Consider the following 17,473-nt stretch of genomic DNA (forward strand, 5'->3'; position numbering starts at 1 on the left):
AACCTTGAGGATCCCCATCCCTAGATCCTTATAGATGATTCGAGTCATCAGTTCTTGGACACATTGACACACCATCAGAGTTGAATATTATTTCTCTAGTTGGAATTACCGATTCATTACTAATAATGTAAGAAAAACAAACAAACGTAACATCAAACTATACCCCCTTTGTCAGCTGAACCTTTTATTCAATCATTCTCACATCTTGTTCCATCTACATAAATACGTGCGGCATTTGAAAAGTCTGAGTGATGACAATAGTTGGGATTGGCCCACAAAAGTCATTTTCCATGACGACAATGCACCACCTCATACCTAGGCAGTTGTAGGCTCAAAATTAATTGAAATAGGTTTCCAACTCAACATGCCCAAGGCACTAGCAATCTCACGGATCCACATTTAATGGATTTTATCAATTATTTCTGGAGTAGTGGCCTCAACAGGGGGTACAGAACGTTCATCGTCATTTGTGCCTATATGGGCCCTTCAAATTTTTTGAAACCACTCATAAACTGTTCTTATCGAAGGTGCAGAGTGCCCATAATATGTTTATCAAGCATCTTGTTAGTCTCTTGAGACCTTTTATAAAGTTTAATCAACTCACAAAATTATTTTTTGTCCATTTTTTGAAAATAGTTCCACTTTCTCGATTCAAAAGAATGCCAAACAGACAGAATTAGACTGATGTGGCTCAAAGTTGATGTGTGTTCTTCCAAGAGGTGCCACTTACTTCACATAGCCCTGAGAATTGAGAGTTGGACTTGCACCAGTAATGCCATCTCTCTGACTTTTCAAACAACTCTCGTATTTCCTTCTCTACCCTCAAATCCAACACAACACTAAGCCGAAGTCATGCAGATTACAATTTATATTGTAACTCCAAAGACAATTAGTGCATGACCTTGTATGTACTACTATGAACACGTACTACATGCAGTTATATACCTGAAACTAAGTCATGATTACCGTTTAAAGTCGTCAAGGCAAATTACGACAATGAAGATATTCAATTGACTAAGGCCATCATTATCTATAGGTAGCACACATCCTTTTCAAAGTTTGAAAAGAGACAAAAGTTATTTATTTTCTCAATAAAAATTAAAATACAGCATTAATCATTATTGTACGTGAATAAATTATGATGAACATTATTCTAACATATAAAAAACATTAATACTTTTTTTTCTATAGATACTTTATGGATCTAAAATAGAGAATAAGTTAAAAAATTTGATCTCTTCTTCTCAAAATGTGAAAAAAGGATGCTGCGCACTATACGCGGAGCATCAAGTTTTCCTGACCTTTTTTTTCTTTTTTTCTGTTCCTTAAGACAATTTTACAAAAAACAACACTTTTTGAAACTTTTATAAGTTAAAAAAGTTTATTACAATAATTTTATGCATAAAACGACAGGTAATTTTACTCGAAATGAAAGTAAAAATTAAATTTATTTGTCAATAATTTTGAATTTTTGAACTTTTTTTTCTCAAAAAAAGTAATTTTTTATTAATAGCTATTGATTTTTGAATTATTTTACAAAAAAATTAATATTTGAAATTTTTCTCCAAAAAGTTTAATTTTCTATGTATAGCTATGGATTTTTTAATTTATTTGAACAAAAAATGTAATATGCGTATTTTTTTCAAAAATTTAATATATGAAACTAAGATTTTGATTTTTTTTTCCCCAAAAATTTAATATTCGAATTTTTTTCTCCAAAAAATTTAATTTTCTATATTTAGCTACGGAATTTTGAATTAGTTTTTACAAAAAATGTAAAATTTGATTTTTTTTCAAGAAACTAAAGATTTTGAGTTTTTTTCCGATAAAATTTAATTTCCTATGCATGGTTATAGTTGGTTGATATTTAACCCACGAAATTTAATATTAAAATTTTTTTCTCAAAAAATTTAATATACAATTTATTCTGTGAATAGCAATAAGTTTTCAATTTATTTTTTATTTTTGTATTTTTTTCCAAAAAATTCCAAAAAAAACAAGCTCCTACCCACAAAATATAATCATGTGTACACCCTTCCACTAGTTTGTGTAAGGTTAATAAATGTAACACGACCTCTGTTTCTCGGAAAATACAATTTTCCAATGGTTATTTCTTTAGCATATGAACATTTTTCCGCTCATGCCATCATTGAAATTGGAAAAAAGTTGAAAATCAAACCGGTCTATTGTACAAGTACCACGACACAATATTATGTAGATATATTTTTAAGGAGAGGCCGCTGAAAATATTTATTGGAGATGACGTTCGTCATACCTTCTAAGTATTACATAATTAGTGCAGCGACATGACTTGAACTGGTTTCCTCTTGGCATCGTTTATGTATGTATAATTATGAATAACCTGTCATCATGCATTTTAAGAGTTTTATTTGGAAATAATTTAAAAGTATTGATATTGGATTTGCACCGAGATTGTTGATTTCTTTTTATGGGTCGATCTAATTTGGATCATACTTAATAGAAATACAAAGTTACAGCACAACGTGTTTGACTTCCATCACACTTTTTAATAGTGACGTCATAGTGTATGAGTGGTCTAGTCTTTTGTCAAAATATGTAATTCTTGCCTTGGAGTCGGTACGATACATCAAATTGAAAATTCTAGCAATAGTAACGTCATAGTATCTAATTGCTCAAGTGTTTTGTCAAAACCTGTATATTATGCCCAGGAGTCGTTACGATACATCAGATTAAAAATTATAGCAAGTCTGATCACATGATGGTCTAATTTTGTATTTCTATTAACCTTGATTTGGAACAGTCCTAAGAACAAGAATCGATTACAAAGAAAGTCAAGACCTAAAATTTTTATAAAAGGTGGATGACGTCAATTCATTGTTCATATTTTAAAATTGGGGGTGGGGGGAAAAAAATTTATGTAAGTGTTACGTCATCAGGTTTTTTTTATAATTTAGACATTTTTAAAAACATATAAATGACAATAATTTTTTTTAGTAGAGAAAAAAACTTTTTTTTAAATTTTAGAGTCATCATTTAACAACTAAGTTTGAACAAAAAAAAAAAAGAAGGAAATGGATTCTTTCTTGAAAATAATGACATTTAAAATTTTTGCTATGTGATAACTATCCAAATTCCGCAGAAGGGGGCAAAGGCAAGGTAGAAATTTTAATTACGGAAAGATTTGAAATAAATTCACGCAACTTCTGTAAAATTTCAAGTCAGTATCTCCGTTAAAAAATGAGTTTGTAAAGCCTTTTCCGCCGAATTTCCACGCCCCTGGCACAAAATATACTTAAAATATAAATTCAAATGAATGATCTTCCATTGATTTTGAATCGATATTTCAATAAATAGTTGATGATATCATTTGTGATTTCATATGAAAAAAAACCATTACGACGTTTTGGAGGGATTCATTTATGATTTTTGGTAAAGTCGGATATCATTTCTACAGGGAAATATCGGTTTAAACGAAATCACAAAAATAAGCTTCCTTGAAGCTTTCGAATTATTTAATTAATGCTTAAAATGACTCTAGAATTCAGTACAATTTGTCGATAAACAACATTTGAGGTTCTTCCATGCCTTTGTCCATTATAATTAGAAATGTGTTCTTTCTTCAACTTTAATCAGACTAACTAACTCGCTAATCCTCCTCTTCCCCTTTTTTTAATTCTTATAGAATATACGTCTTCCCTTTTTGAACTAGTACAATAATTTATTTTATGGATTTATTATTTATTTGTGACATTTTCGAATGGACAGCCCATACCTTAAGAATACTTTGAGACACGGGGAATTGATCTTGTTTTTATGATCAAATCAACTTATTCATCCCATTCAGAGCCCAGGAATCTTATCTAATCTAAGTGGCATAACTCAGAATTATGTACAACTTTTACTTTATGTCTAAAGTATGTATGTACCCGTCTCCTCCGTTTTTGACATAAATAGAGTTTATATGAGGAGGCAACTTTAATACTTTTGTAGATAAATCTCGTTTTCCATTGGTTTAACTCCTAAGACTACTCCATGATTTTGACTACAAACACTTAATTTAATTACAAGTTTTTAACTCCTTTTATCAGATATCTTCTGATTGAAGAAGTATTTTTCTATTAATCCCATTTACAGTTAAAGTTAACTCTTATGTAAATATGATAGATCGTAAATTATACTAATGGAAAAGAAGTTGTTGTTAGTTTGCATAGGCTTAATGTCTTTGGAAAAAACAAAAACAATCCTACTAAAGATACTACTACTAGAAGTATACCTGTCTTAAATACTCCTCCTCCGTATGAATGTATTTTTTAATAACTCTGTCTACTTTGTGTTTTAAGTCATTGTCATATTTAATAGAGTTGCAAAAAATATGACCTATACGTATATTAAAAGGGGTTCACTATATCCACACGTAATACTTTTTCTTTCTATCTCAAAATTGGAGACAACGAGAGGGGATAGTTCAAATTCAATTATCGAAAACTTTATATACTAAGTAAATAACTTTGCAAAGCGAAGAATATACTATTGGAATATATATACTATGAGAGTTTTTCGAGATATTCCGACAATTAGCACTTTGGATGATCATGATGTGGAGAAGGTTAGGAGTTCCTCCCTTATGGAGTATACAGGGGGAAGGGAGGGAATAGAGAGACTCGGAGTTAATCCAAACGCCAGAAGAGATAACATCGTAGAAATATTCGTTATACTTTACATACTGAGATGTGATCTCCTACGTCCTCATCCTCACAGATATCGACTCATAGTCCTTCTCCTCCTACGCCAATAATATAGTCATTACATTGCATCATTTATCGAGGTTATTTCTTTATTATTAAAAGATTATCACTTTCTACTGCCTCTGTATACATTTTTGAGATAGAATGTATGACTTGAGGGCAAACATATACGGTGTTCCCTTTAGAAGTAAAATAAACCGCGGAAAATGAATGATATCATTTGAAGAATGTTTGGAAGGAGATGAGCTTTGCTATGACGTTTTATTAGATCAGATACACGTCACTATGACAGACCTAGTTAAGACATTAACAGGATTGACTTGGGTGTCAATCCTCAATTCTCCTTTGAGTCCAAAAAATTGTCATTGTTAGTCTCCATTATTTACACTTTAGTCTAAGATATTTCCTCTCCATGAATAATGATAATAGCTTTAGCATCTTTACAATAGGATGCTGTAACTTCAATCAGATGTATTTCTGAGACATCATGTCCAAATTTAATGAAGCTTTATTAAAAAAATTATATTCATACATTGAAATAACTAATTTATTCAATGTAACGTCCCTCAGGCTACTCTTGAAGGAAACGTAGCACTTCGTTATGAAATTTATATTGCCCCTGCAATCGACAATGGAGGCCCTCAAGGCGTCAATATTGGAATGAAATTTTTTATAGGCTTTGTATTCAATGGGCGGCCAGAAGGCAAAGTCCTTCCTCAGCATTGATGACAGCCGTTAGTCTTCTTTTGAAGAAAAGGCAACACTTCCATATGAAGTTTACGTCTTGGTGCCTAGGAAACGTCAAGGCGTCGATATTGGAGTGACAAAATTGATAAGTTTTCTATTCAATATGTAGCCTGAAGACAAAGTCCAACAGGCTTTGATCTGAGCTGTATGGAGGCCACATGTTCTTGAACCAGAAGTCAATGTAATTATTTAAATTATTCTGTATCATTTTATTTTTGCCGTGATCCATGTATCCTTTTAATTGTAGTTCGCCAAGATTCTTTGCCATGTTCCTCAATGTCTTCTAATCCTCACCCAAGTATGTTATAGGAGCTATTATATATTTGGGTCTGCCTCCAAAGGGTTCTTGATCAATTCTGGATCAAGGATTTTCTTCCTGCTAGCTCCTGGACACTTCTTCATGCTATTCCCGTTCTCAATCCTCAGGTACTTAGACAGCTGATTTTTCTTTGTTATATAGTTTTTCAAACCTGCCCAATGTAAAATATTGATGAATTTGTTGTCTTAAATATTTGGAAGAGGTACGGAGCAAGCCATCCTTGGAATCCGTGCCGAGAGAGACACCATAACAATACTAGAGACTAAGGTGAATCCCCCGATCAAATGAGTTGCCAATGGGAGTCCTTACAGGTGGTGGCAGTAGGACTCAGCTCCCTGTCAACCCTAAAAAAAATTCTGAGATAGTTGTAAGATAATTTTAACAACTTCATCTTGCCAGACGTTTGACATCCAAACTAAGCGGATCTGTATCCTATTGATCATTTTGTGTTATGCATGATCTAACGCCAAGACAATCAGAACCCATGCAACACCAAAGACGGACTTATTAGGAAAACCAGGATTTGATTAGGGATCAAGTGGCAAAGTCCTGCTTACGATTTCATCCTCCTACAGAGACTATAATTGTGGCTGGAGGTGTGATTTTATTGACTAAAATATATTAGAATCTATATAACTTTTAGAATATTGTTTTTTTTTTTTTAAATATAATAACTGATTGAGAGAAAATTGCGTTTAAAAAAACAACAAAACATTTTAAAGGCACAGATAGTTTGTGCACCCTGTATGGCTATCATTTTAAGTATTATTTTTTAAAACTCTAGTTATTAAAGATACTCACCTATTGTAAGAACGTTGAAGATTGTTCCAACGACAGCCATGAGTAAAATGGTGCCCAAATGATCGAAAAAGAGACGATTTGGCATGAAGTACCCCGCATCGAAAATAATGGGTGGTAACATGAATAGAAAGAATATATCGGGTGTGAGAAGAGTTGGTACTGTTTTGCTTGCATAGAGGAGCAAGAGTCCAATCATGGTTCCAAGGAAAATAAGGAGGCATGACTCTGGAAATATTGTTGGAAGAACTGGTGTCATATGAAAGCCTGAAAAAGAAATTAATGAATATATTAGTATATTATGTGCGAACACGCTATCTTAAATATAGCCAATGAATAATTAATACTGGTTTATTTATATTTAGTTCGTCTATGTTAAAATTCTAAACTAAAACGATTTACTATAAGCTATCATTATATAACAGGTAAATATCTATTGTAAAACCTTTTTGTATACAACATTTTTGGTTGTTTTTTGTCCATTAGAGGAAAAATAATGGAACACACTCTTGAAAATACAACATATAATTGAGTATATGAAAATACTGTTTTGTTTTTTTACAAATATAAAGCATTTTTTTCAAATGTTTGACCTTGTGATTTATTTATTTCCATTGCCATGTTCCTTCTTCAAATAAAATGATGATACATATTAAGACTAACTCTCGAATCTTATTCTTCTATCAATTAACTATTTCTCTTTTTTAATTCGTATTCAATATTTGGCTTCTCTTTTTTCCGTTATTATATTAATTTGTCTCTAGTATTTTTAATTTTTGTAGTGCTTTTTCGAATCAACAACCCATACCTTAAAAAAACCTTGAGACACGGGGAATACATCTTATTTTATGACTAAAATCAACTTATTTGAGAAAAACAGACTTGCTCTCCAGAGTCTAAGAATCTGGTCTGATCATAAGGAAATATAGCCTTACGTACGTAACTCTGAATTATGAACCACTTTTATATTGTGTCTAAAGTATGTGTCTGTCTCCATTTTTATAAATTCGCTTTTATCATTGCTTTTCTATGCGGGATGAACATTAGACACACATATAAATTATTTTAATACTATGTAGGATAGGATAAAAGTAGCTCTGAGTCATACATAATGGCTTTATATCAAATAATTGTTAGGAAAAATCCCTCAGTTCTACATAAAAAACCGTGACTCAAAGCCAATTACTAAGTATATATATAAATATAATTATTATGGAGGATTTTTTATTAACACTTTAATAAAGAGGCACTTCTTTTATGAATATTTCCGGATGCGAAGTAAGTACTTGAATCTATGATATAGGTCAAAAATGACGTTTTAATCATGGTAGAAGGATGTTTGTATAATATACATATTTGCCTTTACAGCGACATACTCTTATTAGTATTTCAAATTAAATGTCAAAAATGATTTTATACTTCAATAAATTGCTTGTCATAATCATAATTTGTGTTAAATTATAGTATTACTTGAAAAAACTCGACATGTTTCTGAAAATTACTCGCGTTTGAGTATGACAAAAATCAATAATTTATATGCTGAGTTCAAATTTGAGCTATTATTTGATGATTCTGAGAAAATGCAATTTAAAGATGAAGAAACCATCATTTTTTAATATATTATAGAAGCAAATACAATCATATTAATTATTAATGCTTCAAATAAGTCAGTTTGGCATAAAAAAGAATTAAAAAAATGTTATTCCTTTTCAAAAAAAACCCATAAAAAAAAGTGTGTGGTTTTTTAAAACCTGTTAACAGCATTCATTGTCTCAGTAACCTACGACTGCATATCAAATATAGTCACATATTTGCAATTAGTATAAAATTTTGCAAGAATGCAGATCCTTTTTATTTCAATTTTGGATTTTTTTTTTCATACTCAAAAGTTGGTTCAAACCGATCGAAATTTTTCCAAAAATAGATTTGATATGAAAAAAGCAAAGATGGAATCTAAAAACGCCCCTGGTGTGCCCTATCACTGCGTAACCTTCCAGACACAAACATACACACGATATTTGTTATAAGTTGTCCTTTTGGCTCGCTTCTTTCTCCCTAATCAATGGCCTCAACATTGATAGGTTGAATTAGCTACTATCAAGGTTTAGTGAGTAATTTTCCATAGTTATTCAATAATGATTAAATAGTGCAGAAGGATTTGGAGAATTTTCCCGCATATTTTCGTATGAAAGGTTGTGTGCCACAATAAAGGTAACAACGTGAGAGGTTTACATAGTATTCTGATTAGATAACCCTATAAAGTACTCTTTAATTATATTTGTTAATGAGTCCTTGTTATAATTAGTGAACACTAAACCAGTTTATTTTCAGCTTATTTACCCCCTCCTTACTTTAATGAACTTTGATTGGTTGGATTACAATTAGCTCTTGTTAAGGTTCAGTGAGTAATTCTCAACAATTATTGAATAATAATTATATAATAAGGAAGAACGAAGGTTTTATTTATATTATGTTGTAAACACAGAGACCGATTATGCCCCACCATTTTGAAGTAAATTAATGCAACTCCCAGAATGATTATTATTGACGAAAATTGTATGTATTTTCGTCATGTGAAAAAAAACTCAAAATCATCATAGTAACCCTCACAATTTGAAGAATGTTTTGAAGGTGAGCAGCTTTGTTGGCGTAACGTTTAATTAGATCAGCTGTAACAAAGGAAGAGGGTGTAAGTATTAAACAAGGATGTATGCAGGAATAACTCGGATGTCGATCCTTAAGTCTACTTTCAGTACAAGGGTTTGCAATAATAACTACCCAACAAATCCTCAGTGTTAATCATCTCCGTCTTTCTGAGCATGAGTGAATGTTTGATCAGAAAAGAGTTAATTATAATGACAACAGATTATAAAAAAAACCTCCTCGCAGAGAATATATATTTTTTCGGGGCTTTTCCCCCAGGCATATTTACGTATGAAAGGTTGCGTGATAAAATAAAGGTAACGCCGAGTTAAGGTTCCTCCCATTTTTGATCGAGGTTGCATGAATGATTACACATAATTTATGGTTTTTTTCCCTAGTTAATTATCCTTTCAACTCAATTGTCCTTAGGGTATTTTAAGTATGTCTGTTGTATGTATATACATAGTACAACTGTGCATTAATGCATTTAAAACGTTGTTGGCATGACCTTTTCTCATGCAATAACAGTTTATTTCGTTGTTGTTGATTAGCTAGAAGGTAAATATTATATATATGTTAAGTACATAGATATTTTGTATAACAAATTCCTTCCTCAAACTCATGGAGTGTATAAGATGTTTGTACGTAGTTCCATGGATAAAGGTTATATTATACATTAAATATTTGTAGGCATTCACGATCTACGAGTACACATAGCTACGTAAATAGTTAGCTTGGGAATAAGGATTAAAGGTTCAATATGATGTAATCATTAACATGGTTAAATATTATCACTAAGATATCTATCACAATAAAGATATATCTCACTGGGGCGTCCGTAGGAGTGTATATAGATTATTATTATTATTTTTTTGGGGAGTGGGGGGGGGAGTTTACTGTGGGAAAAATCAAAAAATCAAAATATTTTGAGTAAAACATAAAAGCATTTTGAATTTTTTTTCTTCAAAAATCTACTCATGTTCACAAAAAAGTTCCAAAATTAAATTTCAAATATGAAATTTTTTGGGAAAAAAATTTCAAAAATCAAAAAGTATATACAAAGAATTTAAACAACTCGCAGCTATTCGAATAACATTAACTGTTTTTAAAAAAAAAATTCAAAGTTAAAATTTTTACGACAAAAAATAAAAAATTTAACTCTTTGGAAAAAAAATTTCAAAATTTTAAGTTTTGTGGTAAAAGAATTCAGCTATTCAGAAAAATTTGAAGAAAAAAAAATTCAAATATTTAATTTTTTGGAATTTCAAAAATTCGCAGCTATTTACAAAAAATTGAACTTTATTTTGGTGGAAAAATTAAAAGATTTACAGCTTTTCAGCCCCTTCGGCCCACCTTGTTGAAAATTTCATGAGTTAACAAAGAAGAAAAAAAAATTCTCGGATTTATTATTCTTAAAAAAAAGTGATTAGATCAAATTATGCAGCGAAGCTAAGAATCAGGACCCACCCAGATTGGCCTTGAAAAATTAGATTGGTCTAAATTTGAAATAAATATTTTTCCATTAGTTTTGTTTTAAGAAACAATTTTTCATGAAATTTAATTGAAACAGTTATGTGCCCCATTACAATATTTCAAGAGGCAATTCAATCAAAAGGTTGCGCATCCCTGATTTAGAAACTTTATATTTAATTTTAGATTACATTGTTCCCAATATTAGGGTCTCCAAATAAAAATCTATCAATTAATTTTGGTTCCTTGAAGTAAGGTTTAGTAAGAATAGTTTTTTCATGAAAATAAACGAGAATTCGTCAAATAATACACATTGTAATCCGCACTCATTTTTGAGAAAATCATTTTAAATTGCTTTGTATGTTGGGCCACATATTTGAAAATTCTTGAAAAACTCGAACTCGGGTGAACTCAAAAATTGGACAAGACCTAGGGAGACATCAAGATTTTGGGCAAGTATATCCCTAGCACTTACTATGAATTGATTTTCGGCTTTATTTCAATCTTTGTTTTTAGAGAAACGTTAGAGAGATACAAAAGGATTATCATCACATCGTGGGATCTCTTTTTCAACATATTTCTCAATTTAAATAGTGAACATAATTAACTATTAAATAAAAAGTCCTACATAATGAGTAGGCTTGAGGAAAACGGTGAGAAAATAAAGATTTAAGAGTTTAGAAAAGGTAAAATAGTTTTTGTTCCTTCTTTAATAGAATCTTCGTTGTTTAATAAAATAATATTTTTTTCCCTTAAATATATGAGGATCGTTTGAAAAGTCCATGCACAGTCTGAGAGATGCTACTACTGGCGCGTTTATAGGTTATGTTTAGTTAGTGGCATCTCTTGGAAGAACACTCACCAACTTTCAGCCAGATGGGTATATTTCATTCTGTTTGGCATCTGTTTGAAGCAAGGAATCGGCTGGAAAGATTATAGGGTCCTAACGCAGTACTACCATCAGAATCACTCCCACTTTTTTTCTCGTGCTCAACAAAATACTCAATCCTAACTTTGGTAAAGGAGGGATTGAGATTATCCTCTAGTATCGCAGATGAGTTATCAAATAAGAGAAATATCAACAGTCTCTTAATCAATTTATTGATTGCTATAAATAGAATCCACGTCACTATATTCAACACAATAATGGAACAACAGAATAGGTACTTTTGGCACGGGAACTACCTAACTAGGCCTTTTTTCGCAAGAATAACAATTTAAAACTACTTTTTTAAGACTTCCCATAAATTTAAAAAAAAGTTGATTAATAATAACCACACCCAAATTTTGCCAATTTGTTATGTTTTCAATACATATATATATCTGCATTGAGTATCCTTTGGAGTCCCTTAAAAAGAATGAATATATATCATATCCAATTAAATGCATTTTTAAGGCTCTTGATGACGTACTACAAAGATCTTTTTGTTAATTAAATTTGAAGTAAGGATTAATTCGTATAAATAAATTAACGCATATATTGAGGTGAAAACGAGTAGTTGTTTTTTGAAACAGGGTATTTACCCGAGTATTTTAATGTTCGATAGTAATTTGTAGAATTACTAGACTTAATAACAAAAAACCTTCAGAAGTACTGAATAGTACAATATTACAACTAAGTTACACAGGAGTAATGCCTCCTCATAGGCGCCACAACAGGAGAATGACATTGCACTTTTAAAAAGACAATAATAACAATGAGGAATTCTGTGATGGTCTTACATCAAAATAATGACGTCATTTCCATATAACTGCTTCCCCCCTCCACCTCCACTTTTTTGGATGGGGTTTCCTGAGACCCTGTTGATGAATCATGGTGAATCTATTTATATCTTTATGCAACTTGCTGAGTTTTCAAGACGACTGACAATGACGTCACAAAACTATGTCTCTCAGTATGTTAAAAAAACCCGAAGAAAAGGGCCAATCTGATGATCCTCTTTATGATTGGATCAATGTTTGGGAGGAGAGCAGCTTAGCTGTCATGACGTTTCATTAGAACAGCTGCTACAATATGGTGGAAATGGTAAGAAACTCTAGTATGTAGCAAAGGCTACGATGTCGATCTTCAACAAGGATTTACGCTTATAACTTACCAGTGTTATAACTTTCACGCACAAGTAACTACTTAATGCTTATATGTTCTCTCTTCAAGAATAATGATAACTACTTTGAAGAGAAAAGAACTAACATATTTTCAGGTAGCAACTACAAAAAGATGGGCCTTCAACCATTATCATATTATTTGCATTTATGGTCATCACACAATATTAAAAGATTAAATACATTAAAAGGGAAGATTCAAAATTAACCGTTCATATTGATAAAAATATGCCAATATACCCTAACAAAAACGGGTAGACGACAATAAATAAGGATCCTAGTACTTTTTTTAAAATTTTAATCATAGGGATCCTGTTTGTGTGAATAAGATATAGGAACTTTTTTTATAGAAATTCCAGGTATAAACCGGACCCGTTCCTCTTATTTAGATAGATGGTGAATACACAACACCATAAATATGCAGTGCACGTCAGTATTTATATTGCATCATGGAACCTTTCGTACAAAAGGAAAAAGGCGGGAAGGCCCCAACATCAGTTGGTGGCTGTTTAAAACTTTTTTAACAATTCACGTTGGATTAGTTGAAAATAAGCAGCAACACCAATATGTAGACGGCGTTACCTCGCCAATTCAAAAATACCCAGAGTATTTTGTTGTGAGCTTTCGATTGCCTAAACTCGCTTGATACGTCATAGATATTTCATAATGTATTCGTTTTGACAAATAAACAAAGTAATAAGCTATTATATACTGATAGTCCGTTTCGATCAAGTCCTATGTTTAATATCGGCTATTCTATTATTTCTATGAAGAAATTTTGACTATCACACACAAATACAAGTGTATAGCTACTCATTTAATAAAATATAACTAAGCAAAATTATAGCGAACAGAAGCGAATTTGAATGTAGATTTTAATTAACTGTAACTGACAGTGATAGTCTGGGAGTATATAAGAGATAAAGTACGGATCATTTCGGGCCCTCTTTCGTTTTCTTTTTCGAGGACAGGTTGCGTGATACAATAAAAGAACGAGGTGTGTGATGTATGTTTAAATGCATAAATATATTAATAGACAAAAAATTTATTATTAAAGAGGGAGAGAAAAAAAAGAAAAAGACTTTTTAAATGTCAAATTATATTTGAGTCATGGTAACTGTGTAATTCCATGCATACCATATTAAAAAAAATCCATTTATGTACAAAATAAGTGTGTACATCCAAATGGAATTTTTTTGAAAGTTAGTATGTATATTATATTCCGTATATGGCTTCTATAACCCGTTTGAACAGCGCCTCCTCTGTCAAAATGAAGAACTGTCTTTCTTGATGATGAAACAACACAACATAGATTGATTTTGGTTATCAAGTTATCAATCTGTTACTGTTTTTTTTCACCTAGTTAGTGTTCTGAAAGTTGATTGGTTGAATGAGAATGAGTCCTTTTTAATTTATAAACAACTCACATCAATTATTAAATAATAATTACATTGTTGATAAGAATTGGCTCACAGCCAACAGATTTTAAGGCCCTCCTAGCTCATTTTTTTCTCGGTTTTATACGTCGAACTGACATTTCTAATCCCTCTCTTAATTTCAGTTTCAGAACCCATCAATCTATTTAGCATATTCTGTTAAGTACTTGGTGTCTTTGTATCTGATTGGACAAAAACGTACTCTATACGTGAAACATGTCTTTCGCCAGAACCATGGTCCTGGGCGTTGTGGACACCAAAGATGAAGTATACCCTCCCATTGTTGTGCAGCGGGAGGAGCGGTTCGATGCAGATACTTACATCGAACTTCTGGATAAGGAAGTGAGGCTTGATAAAAATTCGAGGACAACTTTGTTTTCACTTAAGACAGAGCTCCGTCTCCTCCCGCCTACGACTGAGGTCTTCCTGAGAGACACCTTCCGTACTTTTGGGACCACAATATTGTGTCTACTCCTCACATGAGTGCTTAGTCTCTAGAGGCTCCCATCAAGAAGAAGTGTAGCAAGCTCGGGTCTGCAAGGGATTTGCGTCCACTATTGAGGTAATTATTAGACTTGAGGGCTCACATGTAGAATAAAAGTTGTGTTGATCACTACTACCAGATAAATTTCGTTAAATAAATGCCTTCACAAAACATCTTATTTAAATTTAAATTAATAATAATACAATGTGTATAACAAGATAAAATCAACCCTATATATGAATATTCTGGAGTTTTTAAAGTATTTGAGGGAATTAAATAGACCCCTGTGGATGTTATTATCATATTTTATTACTTATTATTTGATTTAATGGGCATCATTGGATAACGTTTTTATAATTTATATACGTATTTTGATTAGATGCATATCTATAAGTAAACACAACTGGATTTACCCATATATGTTCTTCAGTGTTGTTGTACTCAAGGACAAATGAGTTCTTAGATAATATAATTGGTGAACTCGTGACCTTTTCTCATCTCCGTATATACTTATGTACAAACATAGATATTATAAGTCTTATAATATTAGTGTTGGGAACGGATCTGAACATCCCGGATCAGTCTGAGACTGTTATGATTTTTATTTTTTTGATGGTTGGAACTAATTCGGTAATTAAAGAAGGTTTGGTGAGGACGGAGCTAAAATAAAAAATTGATCTAGGGTTATCAATGGGGTTGCCGCAGGGTACCATTTAATGTGCCACGTAGGCAGTGCTACTAGAAAAAGTAAATGTTACATTATTTAAAGTTTGACTCCTTGACATGAAACATGAAGGCCGTACTCGACAAATTGTCCTTCCAAAGCGTGGTGCATCTTGGACCTCATAAGTAACAAACAAAAATCGCACGTGTTTGGCATTGACAATATTTGAAAAAAAAAAAAATTCCAACAAATTTTAATTTAAAAAAAAAATCCTCTCAAAATCAAGTCCCTCCAAAATACAATCCTGGGCATGCCTCTTTATAGCTCCGTTTATTATATGTTGTTTACGTATTCTAGGTCTCATTTATTCAGGAAGGCGTGCCTTGGAAATGTTTTGTCAATCACGAGTTTGCCTTCAGGGCAAACGACTGATGTTATAGATGAATTGTTGATGGTAAACATCGACCTACAATAATGTCATGATGTTAAATGTGTTGCAAAAAACATATTACAGCAACTCAATAATCTGGAGTGGAGACAAATGGGTTCAAAGATTGAGACCAAAAATGTCTATATTGATACCAAAAAGATTGGTCCACGATTTGAAAACGATTAAATTTCGCTCTAGTGTCCGAGATTACGGGCTAGACAGAAATATTGGTGCAAAAATATGAAGAGAAAAAAAAATACTTAAGACCTTACCGAAACAAAAAAATCGTTTGAATCAAGTCTCAGCATAAACAGATACATAATATTTATAAACAAAACAATGTACGAAGAATATAGGTTAGAGTAGATCGGGAATAGCTGCAACATGCCCATTGGCCCATTTCCTCGAATCTTTGAAAAGTGTAAGCAACAAAATTTACAAATACAATTGTAAATTATAATACAGCCCTTCTTGAAGGATCCTGAAACTTTAGTAGAACATAACTCCACTCACAGTCAACTGATTTAAAGTTTTGTTTTGGAAAGACGTGGCTCAATGGACAAGAGCTCGGGAGAAATCATTTTCTTGAATTCAATGTGCGTAGGTTGTTGCAAGGTGTCGTCCTAGAGAAGGAAACATAATTTATGTATGTGGACTTCAAAGAAGATTAAAGTGAGATGGAGTAAATTTAATACTATGACGTCTACTTATAATTAATCACCAATTAAAGGAACATTAAAAAATAAGTGTTTTTTTTTCAATATACTCACACGACTAAGTGTAAAAATACATTTGAATAAAAAAAGGAATTTGTCAAAAAAAATAAAAAAATCAAGAGATTATTGCGAAATATTAAAAATGGCGTTTATGTGACGTCAGTATATTATGTCATAGAAACCCAATCAACCCTGTATGTGTACCTTATTTCTGCAAATTCATTGTTGAATCCTTTATATGCAGATTACATATACAGAGAAACGTGGAATATGTCTGAAAAAATGATTAGTAGGTTGAGGAATAACAAAATCATTAGAGGCATATTATATAAGGCTTCAAATTACAATGCGTGTCCTTAGAAGTGGAGCAATTACACGTTTGTAACCATCATATATCATCATTTCTCTCCCTCTTACTTTAAAAATGACTTTATCATAGTCACATAGTAATCAAATCACTTGAGTAGCGGTTCCCATACTTTTGGCTGCCTAAGGCCTTCTAGAATGTGGTTGTATGATCTCGAATGAATACCCTTGTGTTGTATTCTCTCAAATATGGATATAAATGCGTGAGGAATCGAGAGACAACTATTAGGAAAAAAATATATAGTGAAGAATTTTTGCAACAAAATTATGTCATCCAAATCGATGAAGCCCAGCGAGATGAACCGCCATTTTGACGCTAAATATCCTCACTTTGCAGGCATGGATATCCAGTATTTTAAGAACAAAGTTGATGGTCTCAAAAGAAAAAAAGCTTGATTTTGGCAGCAAGTACCAGCAGCAAAATGTAGAAGCTATTGAAGATTCATATTAGCTACTTCTCAGAATCACCAATTGCTAAGGAGTTCCATCTACCAACAATCAGATACATTTTTCAAGTTATGGTAGTTAGCTTCAAAAAAGTAGTGAAGGAAAATACACGCAACTAATTTT

At 31.9% G+C, this 17,473-nt stretch overlaps 1 protein-coding gene across 2 annotated transcripts in view; it reads right to left on the reverse strand.

The window, feature by feature from the left end:
• The window catches only part of LOC121130598 (sodium/hydrogen exchanger 3), a 61,285-nt gene that overhangs the window by 20,391 nt on the left and 23,421 nt on the right, over positions 1 to 17,473 (reverse strand). For both annotated transcript variants that reach the window (XM_040726339.2, XM_071893809.1), the window contains one exon: positions 6,595 to 6,858. In XM_040726339.2, coding sequence (XP_040582273.1) covers positions 6,595 to 6,858 — 264 coding nt within the window. The remainder of the gene's footprint in view (positions 1 to 6,594; positions 6,859 to 17,473) is intronic.

The sequence above is a fragment of the Lepeophtheirus salmonis genome, chromosome Z (assembly GCF_016086655.4).
Source record: "Lepeophtheirus salmonis chromosome Z, UVic_Lsal_1.4, whole genome shotgun sequence".
Lineage (NCBI taxonomy): Eukaryota > Metazoa > Arthropoda > Copepoda > Siphonostomatoida > Caligidae > Lepeophtheirus > Lepeophtheirus salmonis.